This window comes from Cervus canadensis, chromosome X (genome assembly GCF_019320065.1).
Source record: "Cervus canadensis isolate Bull #8, Minnesota chromosome X, ASM1932006v1, whole genome shotgun sequence".
NCBI classification, from domain to species: domain Eukaryota; kingdom Metazoa; phylum Chordata; class Mammalia; order Artiodactyla; family Cervidae; genus Cervus; species Cervus canadensis.
Genome location: NC_057419.1, coordinates 136,433,722 through 136,444,654, shown reverse-complemented (window position 1 = coordinate 136,444,654; position 10,933 = coordinate 136,433,722). Strand labels below are relative to the sequence as shown.

The following is a 10,933-nucleotide window of genomic DNA, read 5'->3' as shown; positions in this document are numbered from 1 at the left end:
ATCTCTCAAGCAGACCCAGTCTCCCAGCATAGTCCCCAATACAGGCTAATCTGGGAAGAAAACAAAAGCAGTGTGTTCGCCTTATTTTTTGGAGACTCGTGTGTGTGAAGCCCATGTGATGGTCCCCAGTGCCTTGCATTCGCCTGGGCTCACTGGGAACTAAAGGAACTCCCCACTCCCACCCCCAACACAGGAAGGAATCCTCCAGCAGTTTTCCTAACTCTGACCCAGTGGGTCCCACAGTTTAGTGTCAGAACCACCTGGAGAATTGGTCCAGGCAGAGGCCCCAGAGTTTCTGGCTTGGTAAGTCTGGAGTGAAGCATGGGCCTTGGGATTTCTAACAAGCTCCGTAAGTCACCCAGATGCTCAGAAGTCCAGGGCTAGAGTTTGGGAAGTAGTGCTTTGGGAGCTCTTGGATGGGTTTCAGGAAATTCCTGGACCCCTGGCATTCTATGCAAATTGTGTTTGGTGAGTTCATCCAGATAAGCTCAGTCACTTCAGTCGTGTCCAACTCTTTTTGACCCCATGGACTGTAGCCCGCCAGACTCCTCTGTCTATGGGCATTCTCTGGGCGAGAATACTGGAGTGGGGTGCCATGCCTTCCTCCAGGGGATCTTCCCGACCCAGGGATTGAACCCATATCTCTTATGTCTCCTGCATTGGCAGGCATGTTCTTTACCACTAGTGCCATCTGGGAAGCCCTCATCCAGATACAGGCCCACAGAATTAAAAGACACTGCTCTAAGACAGTAGTTAAAACATACAGTATATTTCATGAGAAGCAGACATTGATCAACAAAGGAGGCCACTGGGTCCCCATGGGGAGGCAGCTATACGAGGAGAAAGTGCCAGGAGACTGGCCCTCTGGACCCTAGGGGCCAAGAGCTGAGTCTTGACAACCAAGTGACCGTTTGCTCTTGGCACACTCTTCTGTGAAAAAATCCAGTGCTACTCAGATCACCCTTATTCGTGGCCTGTTCCAGCAACACTCAGGCCTTTACTCAAGCCTGCTCTGCACAGGAGGCACTTCCCCTTCACCAGCACCTTCTCCACTTGGAGTCAGGGTGTGCGCTGCACTTTAATAAAAGGAGAGCAAATGAGAGAGATGGGAGGAGAGAGGGAAAAGGAGAGAGAAATACTGAGAAGGTCATTTGTTAGCTACGTATCAAAAAAGAGCAAGAGCTCCAAGTGTAATTCTCTGTGCCCCTGCCTACACACACTCATATACACACACATAGTGGGATGCTGTTATAATTGACTGACCACGTGGTATAATTTAAGAGACCTCTGCACAAAAGTATCATTTTCCCCATCAGTCACTCCTCCCTTATTTGCGTCTTAAATCTTGAGGGTTTTCCTCTTTCCAATTTTCCTATCAAAGTTCAAATATAGTCATGCCTTGTTATCTGACGGGGATTGGTGCCAGCCCTCCTGTGAATAGCAAAATTCTCAAATCCTCAAGTCCTCATTTAAAATTGTGTAGTATTTGCATATACGTTGTTGTCAACCACAACAATAACTATGCATATCCTTCTGTATACTTCAAATCATTTCTAGATTATTTATAACACTCATTTATATACTCATACAATGTGTAAATACATTGTATTTACATACAATGTAAATAGCTGCCAGTGCACAGCAAATTCAAGTTTTTCTTTTCAGAAATTTCTGGATTTTTTCCCAACTATTTTCCATCTGCATTTGGTTGAATCTACAGATGTGGACAGAAAGCCAACAGTGATTCTTAACCTGGATCCATGGATGTCTTTAGGTTGTGGGATGCTTTAGTGTGTATTAAAATAATCAGAATGTGTTTACATGTGAGTTCCATGTCCCAATCCATTTGCAAAGAGTCTGGTTCCTTCACCCCAGAGAGGTACTCAGGAATCTGCATTTTAAACAAGGCTCCCAAGAGATTGTGACACATGTTGTTCTTAGGCCACACTTCAAAAAACACTACTTTTCAGAAGGACTGTGAACTTTCTGAAGGTAAATGCAAGATTGTGGATATGTTATATGTGCATATATTTCTGGGCATTGGGTATGTACCTTTAATCAGATTCTGAAAGATTTCTTGAATTGAAAAGGCAGATAGTCACTAACCAGGAAATATTTCAGCAAGGAATAGCAACAATAGGATTCACAATATAATGGGTAGGGCAAGGAGGGAAGAAATAACCCTACATTGTATACAACATCAAAGCAGGAAAAGATCATCAATAAAGTCACTTTGCTACTTGCTCTGGCTGAGAAATTGGAGAAATTAGACATATCATGACTAAAATGAAGGATCTTTGACTTGTGGAAAAATATTTGCAATTTATATCACAAAGAGTTAATTTCCTTACTATATGAAGAGCTGCTACAGATTAACAAAGAAAAGACTGTATACAATATTGTACATATATAATATTGTAGCTATAACTTATATATTACATCAACTATACTTCAATAAAAATAAATTAACTTAAAAAGATCATTAAGCCAATAGAAAAATGGGCAATGGATGGGAACAAACAGTTTACAGAAAAGGAAACACAACTGGATCTTCAACATATGAAAATATGCTCAGTGTCACTCATAATAAGAGAAATACAATGTAATATTTCAATGAGAAGACATTTTTCACCTATCAGATTGAGGGATATGAAAAAATGTGACAACACACTGTGCTGATGGGTGTGTAGATTGGAAAATCGCTATGGAGGGAAATTTAGTGATATGTATAAAAGTTACAGATGCCTACACCATCTGATGGAACCATTCCACTTTTAAGAATTTATCATACAAAAATACTCCCACATGTGTAAAAATCATTCATTAGCAAAAGACTGCAGAAAACCTAAATATCCGTCAATAGGAGACAGGTTACATATCAATAACTCACAGCAATCCATACAAAAGAAGAGTATGCACCTATAGTTGGATGGTATCACCGACTCAATGGGCATGAGTTTGAGTAAATTCCAGTAACTGGTGATGGACAGGGAGGCCTGGCCTGCTGCAGTCCATGGGGTTGCAAAGAGTTGGACATGACTAAGCGACTGAACTAACTAACTAACTATATGTGCTTATAGAAGCATCTGCAAGATGCATAGTTCTGTGGAAAAAGCAAGATGCCGAACAATGTGTACGATGTGCTGCCATTGGATTAATAAAAGTATATGCATATTTGCTTGTATTTATCTGCACTCTTTCCTGCAGAACACATAAGGAACTCTTAACAATGGTTAGACAAAACAGGGTTTGGGGGATAAACTTCCTTTTAATTTATACTCTTGCATCTTTTGGATTATTTGCAAGTATTTTTTATTTAAAAATACATAAAATGCTAAAAAATGAAATGAAAGCAGGCAAGCAGGCTCTGGTTGCAGTGGGAAAGGTGGGTTGGCAGAATGGGAGGGAGGCTGGAGTAGAGAGTCTCCCACTGAGAAGCACAGCCTTTTAGGTGAGCTACTAGACCACATCACCACAGCCTCTGGCTCACAACCAGGCATGCTGGAGGGTGAATAGATGGGACACATCACATTCCTCAGGAAGTTTGGGGTATAAATAAGACTGAGAACCACTGGATCACAGGTAGGGAGACGCTTAAGAAAGCAATGGCTAAAGACACATGCTCCCCAATGTTCATTGCAGCACTATTTACAATAGGCAGGACATGGAAGCAACCTAAATGTCCATTAACAGAGGAGTGGATAAAGAAGATGTGCTACATATACACAATGAAATATTATTCAGTCATAAAATTGGGTCATTTGTAGAGACATGGATGGACCTAGAGTCTGTCATACAGAGCAAAGTCAGAAAGAGAAAAACAAGTATCACATATTAATGCATATGTGTGGAATCTACAAAAATGGTATAGACGATCTTATTTGCAAAGCAGAAACAGAGACACAGACATAGAAAACAAGCGTATGGATACCAAGAGGGGGAGAGGGGATGGGATGAATTAGGAGATCGGGATTGATATACACACACTATGATTCTACGTATAAAATAGATCGGGCTTCCCAGGTGACTCAGTGGGTAGAGAATTCACCTGCAATGCAGGAGATGCAGGAGACCTGGGTTCAATCCCTGAGTCAGGAAGATCCCCTGGAGGAGGGCATGGCAACCCACTTCAGTATTCTTGCCTGGAGAATCTCATGGACAGTGGAGCCTGGTGGACCACAGTCCATGGGGTCACAGAGAGTCAGAAATGACTGCAGCAACTGAGCATGCACACAAAATAGATAACCACTGAGAAGCTCTGATATAGCACAGGAAACTCCACTCATTGCTCTGTGGTGACCTAAATGGGAAGGAAATCTAAAAAAGAGGAGATAAATGTATACGTATAGCTGATTCACTTTGCTGAACAGTAGAAACTAACACAATATTGTAAAGCAATTATTCCCCAATGAAAATTAAAAATAATAAAAACATAATAAAATTTAAAAAGAAAGTAGTTCTTCAACGTTTTGTCAACACCTTAAAATTGATTTCACCTTCAATGCCTGGTTCATAGGCTAATCCTCTAAAAGGACTTGCATGCTCTCCGTCCCATAGGCCCAAACCCCATCTCCTGTTGGTTGAAGCTCATTTCCTTCCTCTGTGCTCCAACAGCATCTTTCTTAATCTGTTTCTTTTAGGCTGTATTTCAATTGGCTTTATGGTTTAGACACTAATTTGCATATCAACAGTCTTAACCTTAATGGTTAAGACTCTCTCTTCCCCATCTCTGTCTGCACCCTTCAGTGAGGGCACAATGAATATAGATGATCCATAGTAAAGGGAGGGCTTCCCTGGTGGCTCAGTGGTAAAGAATCTGCCTGCAACACAGGAGAAGTGGGTTTGATCCCTGGGTTGGGAAGATCCCCTGGAGAAGGGAATGGCTACCCACTCCAGTATTCTTGCCTGGAGAATCCCATGGACAGAGAAGCCTGTCCATGGGGTCGAAAAGAGTCAGATATGACTTAGCAACTAAACAACAACAATGATAGTAAAAGGAATGCAACTCTCCTTATAGGACACCCTGAGCAGGCGTGTGCTCTCAACTATACTGCAGGACACATCAGCATGGTGGCTGATAATGGCCACAAAAATAGGCCTTAACTGGGCCATCTTCCCAATGAGTCACTTGATTCACTCAGATGTTTGAAGGAATGTTTCTCACCAGCCAGCCAGGCAGTAACAGATAGGACTCAGCAAATAGTCTGCACTTCCAGGTATCCTTTTCAGTTCACCAGACGTGGAGCAGAGCTGGTGCCCTTATGCCTCCCCTTGCTCCTCCCATGCCCACAGCCGCCCTCATTAATCAAGCAGACTCCCTTTCCCATTGTCCCCAGATGTAGCCTCAAAATCCCTCTCAAAGGACAGCAGCTGGGATCGGCACACAAAGCAAAACCTATTTGCCACCCCAGGCCTTGAGCAGATTCCTACCTTCAGGGGCACAGTGCCCTGCCAGCATGACACAGAGCTCTCCCAGGGGCCTGGAGACCCAGGCCTTCTCTAGGTCTGCAAGTGTTATGATCAAGCCACTTGTGAACCCTGAACACTGATAAGTAAGTCCACCAGTCCTGGTAGTGCTAAGCCCTGATTGGAAAATAAGCTTGCTCTGCTGCTAACTTGGAGGCAGACAGACCTCAGTTAACTGGAATCCAGTTCATCAGACCCTCAGACTGGAAACTTCCCTATCTTCCTCCTTTATTCTACTCCCCAACTCAAAAAAAAAAAAAAAACTACAGTATACTTTTAGGAAGTAGAAGAAATAGAAAGGAAGCAAGCTCCTATCAGGATTCCTGTTTTAATACAGCACTACCAGGGAATTCCTGGCAGTCCAGTGGTTAAGATTCCACACTTTCACTGCCAAGGGCCTGGGCTCAGTCCCTGATCAGGGAACTAAGATCCTGAAAGCTACATGGTGAGGACAAATTAATAAATAAATACATAAATATATTAAACAGCATCACCAGAATACATCTTGGGGTCAAGCCACACTAGGCTTAATCACTAGCATCCATCTCCAGCATAACTTCCACTTCCATGCCTGGATAGTAACCAGAGGTGATGATAACTATGGCCTGTGAAAGAAAGTCAACTCAAAAGAGGCTTAGGCGATGGCTGTCCATTCATGATTTCCAGCCTTTCCTTTAGTTTAGATCAGGAGTGTGCAAACTACAGCTCAAAGGCAAAATCCAGCTCACCACCTGTTTTTATAAAGTTTTATTGAAACATATGCTTGCTTGTTCATCTATATATTGTCTATGGCTGTACTCACTCTATAATGGCAAAGTTAGACAGCTGTGACAGAGACTGTGGCTCACAAAACCCAAAATATTTACTATCTGACCATTTATAGAAAAAGGTTGCAGCTGTTCTCCCTCCCAGGTTGGCGTCTGGGACGTTCTGTGTCGCTTCAGGCACAGCGCTGCTCACACCATGGCTTGGATCCGGACTGCACAACAACCTTTCGAGAGACGTGGGTCTTTGGAGCCTCTTTAGTCCCGGAGCTAGGGCCACAGGCAGCTCCGCGGCGGCGGACGGAAAGAACCTCTGGAATGGATGGACTCTTCCTGAGCAGTTTTGCTAATTTGCAGCAGCTGGACAATGTTCCTCACTGATACCTGTCTGTCGGCCTAATCGTCACATCCTCTCTCTGGTGGCGGGGACTCGGCTCAAAATCTGTGTAGGAAAAACACCTGGATCCCAGTCTCTCAATGGCTTCAAGACAACCAGAAGTGCCTGCTCTTGAGCCTAGTGGGCCTCTAGGCAAGATGTCCCTGCCCATCGGGATGTACCGCCGGGCATTCAGCTATGATGATGCCCTCGAGGACCCTACGCCCATGACTCCTCCTCCATCGGACATGGGCAGCATCCCCTGGAAGCCAGTGATTCCAGAGCGCAAGTATCAGCACCTCGCCAAGGTGGAGGAGGGAGAGCCCAGCGTCTCCGCGCGAGCCCTGGCCCCGCCGTCGGCCAGCGACAGTGAGAAGGCCCCTGTGGTGAAGGCCAAAGCTACCCACGTCATCATGAGCTCTTTGATCACAAAACAGACCCAGGAGAGCATTCAGCGTTTTGAGCAACAGGCAGGGCTGCGAGATGCTGGCTACACCCCTCACAAGGGCCTCACCACTGAGGAGACCAAGTACCTTCGAGTGGCAGAAGCACTCCACAAACTAAAGCTCCAGAGTGGAGAGACAGCAAGAGAGGAGAGGCAGCCAGCCTCCACGCAGTCCACCCCGAGCAGCAGTCCCCAGGCCTCTCCTAAGCAGAAGACCAGAGGCTGGTTCACTTCTGGTCCTTCCACAGCCTTACCTGGCCCCAGTCTTAGCACCATGGATTCTGGAAGCGGGGATAAAGACAGAAGCTCGACCGATAAATGGAGCCTCTTTGGACCAAGACCGCTCCAGAAGTCTGAGTCAGGAGGCTTTGCCATCCAGGCCTACCGAGGAGCTCAGAAGCCTTCTCCAATGGAAGTGATGCGCGCACAAGCCGCCCGAAGCGGGGAGGAGCCAGCAGCGTCCAAGCCGCCCAAGATGGACATCCCAGTGACGGAAGGGACGAGACAGCTGCCACGGGCCCACAGCCTCAAGCCCCGCGACCTGAATGTTCTCACACCCACTGGCTTCTAGAGCTTTCTGTCCCGGGGACGCTGCATCGAGGGTGTCGAGCCCAGCTCCCTTTACCGTGGCTCTGACATAGGAAAAGTTTTGTCTTTGTGAAAATCAAACTGAGGCTAGGTGGAGACATAATTGGTTTTTGCAAAACATTAGTGGAAAGCTTGTCCTTGTGTGGAAAAGCCATTTTTGTATTGCTCTAGCTTTAGACTAAACTTGAGCAGTGATGTATGGGGACCTCCCTAGAACTTGGGCCACCGCTTACTAGGTGACTGTCTTCGATGTTCCAGAACCAAGGCTTCAGGATTCCTTCAGCACTGTCCAGGTGTGCATGGACAGAACACGGTGTAGGGACGTCCGCGGACTACTGCAGGCGGCTTCGGCCCTCGCGGCCGTGCTGGCGCTGGGTGCTCCAGTCTGCTGTTAGGGAACCCTAGACCTGCTGGAGATGTGGGTGCAGCTAGGAGCCAGCCCGGCAGGGACCCCCCGTTTGTGCTGGCAGCAGCCTCCTCAAGTTCTGGGGGACCTCATGGGCCCCTGAGTCCCGCAGCCAGCCCTTCCTCTGGGACCTCTGGGGCCCGTGCTGCGGGAGGGGTGCTTCTCTTCTGCGTGTCACAGAACAAACACTAGTCTTAACATATCCTTTGTTGCACTTTACAGTGAGATTAATTTAACTTCCATTTGGTTGAAAACTTCCTAAGGAGAAAATTCAGTCTACTGGCTTGCTATAGATAAATGGATGTTAAACTTTAAAAAAAGAGGTGGCAACTGGGGTTTGGATATAGTCTTGAGGTTCATATGAAACTAGTGTCACTCTATTTTGATTTTCTTGTTCAGGCTAGGGCTTGAAAATTTTTTTCCTGGGAGGTAGAAGAATTAAAAAATTTCTGTATGCAATCATTTTCCCCTCAAATGAGCCTCATACCTTTGTAAACATGTACCTCACTGAGGAAAGGAACTGGGGAAGCCACTTTTTCATTTCTCTTCACCGTGTACATGTACAACCACTGTCTTGAACGCTGTCTCCCATTCCTGCTGTCTTTTGCTTTGGACGTTATTGTGTCTACTCAAGGAGCCGAGCTGACCTTCCCCCAGAGGCACCCTGGAGTCTCAAATGATCAGAATTAATTTATTTGTGTCTTCTGTTACGCTTGTATCTCTTACTTGTTTTGACAATAAAAATCCTTACTACTTTCTCAAATGTAAAAAAAAAAAAAAAAGGTTGCAGACTCCTGCCTTAGACTACTCTTGGAGCTGGTCGTAAATCAGTGAGGGACACTTCTTTCTTCCTTCTCTTCTCTTCTTCTGCCTTCCCTCCACTGACCACCTCAGACACACACACACACACACATACACACACACAGCTGAGGGGAAGCCAGTACTGGGAAAAAGGAGCAGGAGTGTGGGCAAGCAGACTGAAATGCTCTTCCTATACCTAGCCATCTCTACATAGAACACAGAGCCAGAGAACTGTGCGCAGCTGTGTGTATATTTGTGGGGGTGGGGGATAAAGTCAAGTGAGAAAGCCTTGTTGGAAATGGTGTTCTTTGCCCATGTAAGAGAGGGTGTGTGGTCTACATGAATGTCACTAAATCTCAGGCTGAACTGGGAAAGCCACCTGCTCCCTTTCAACCCAGAGGCAACTTTGACTGTCTAGTTCCATTCTCACTTAGGGGTTGGAGTTTGGGATAAGGATGGCGCGGGATAGGACATACAGGCAGAAGTTCTTTAGACATTTCTTCTCTTCCCCTTCCTCTCTTTCTGGCCTCCCCACCCTCTCTTTCTCTCAGCTAGTTTAGGCAGCAATGTGGGGGAGGCCGCTATTATGAAAACACTAATGCAGACATGATTTCTGGACCAAAGATCAAAAGCTTAGCTAATAGTGGACACAGAAGACAGATTGGTCAGTTTTTCTCTTTCTCTTTCCTTTTCTTGTTCTGAATGGGCCATAGGTGATCTATCTCTATCACCAATTTGGAAACTTCCTAGAAAAGAGGAATGGAGATGGAATGGTCTTAAAGTTGAAAACAGGGTGCTGATTTACACTCTGACTACATGGGACAATCGGATTATAATAAAACCAGATCTATACACAAATATCATAAGATATCAGTTACATGTGGAATCTAAAATATTACACAAAGGAACTTATTTATAAAACAGAAATAGACTCACAAACACAGAAAATAAACTTATGATTACTGAAGGGGAAAGGGGGAGAGATAAACTAGGAGTTTGGGATTGGCAGATACACACTACTATATACAAAAGAAACAACAAGGACCTACTGTATATTAAGTATCTTGTAATAAACTATAATGGAAAAGGATATGCATATATTATAACTGAATCTGGCAATCCACTTCAGTATTCTTGCCCAGAGAATCCCATGGACAGGGCAGCTTGGCTACAGTCCACAGGGTCGCAAAGAGTCAGACATGACTTAAGTGACAGCACGCACACACATAACTGAATCACTTTGCTGTACACCATAAACTAACACAACACTGTAAATAAACTTCAATAAAAAAAACAGGTTTATCCAATCAGCATGTGGGCTTTGTGAAAGCCCATTCATACACAGACTGGAACAGGCAGCGGTCCTCGGATAACCACCACCAAATGGTCAGGCTGAAGTGGAAACTTGGGCAATCACTTGGTCTGGTTCTTTAGGAAAACAGATCTAACCTTAATCAAAGAAGGAAGTGGTGATATAAAGGAACTTTAAGGGAAAAGTTTGATAACCTTATTTTCAAGAAGCAGAAAAAGATACTAAGGGAAAGGAATGGTCTGGTTCAGAGCTTACAGAAAGCTTGGAGAGTAGGGATGGGAAGGCCTGACAGTGTCCTTAGGAAGAATACCTGAAACGAAACAGATGCTAGGGCCAGCTCTCCAGTCCACTATCACATTATGTGATAGTAAACGTCCCAAAGTCTGCACCCTCACTGAGTATGTCCTTGCTCTCTTTGCTTTTCTGCCTGTCAAATCCAGCTGTCAGAAATGGGACTGAGATATGTTCCTCCCAACTGAAATGTAAAGGGTTGGGAAGGGTGAATGTATTACCTCTTCAAAGGAGACTGGCATTTTGACAAAACCAACAGTTCTTAATTAACAGGAATTCAGGTAGGAGCTACCCAAAATTGTTCTGAGGAGTGAAGAAATTTTCTCCATCCCCTAAAGTCACAGCAATATTGCTGGAGCTCTCTGTGCTTCTGATTCATCATCCCCATCATGGACATTACAGAATTATTGGCTTCCTAGTGCTATTCTGAGGACTAAATGAGATAATTACTGTGTATAAAATGTTTTGCACAGTGCTTGGCACA

The 10,933-nt window shown here is 44.8% G+C and overlaps 1 protein-coding gene across 1 annotated transcript; it reads left to right on the top strand.

Annotated features, from left to right (window-relative positions):
- Positions 1-6,515: 6,515 nt before the first annotated feature.
- Positions 6,516-8,808, top strand: LOC122435379 (putative monooxygenase p33MONOX). Its single transcript, XM_043459517.1, has 2 exons — positions 6,516-6,649; positions 6,736-8,808. Exon 2 carries the CDS (start codon positions 6,765-6,767, stop codon positions 7,620-7,622), a length of 858 nt encoding a protein of 285 aa, XP_043315452.1. The 5' UTR covers positions 6,516-6,649; positions 6,736-6,764; the 3' UTR covers positions 7,623-8,808.
- Positions 8,809-10,933: the final 2,125 nt, after the last annotated feature.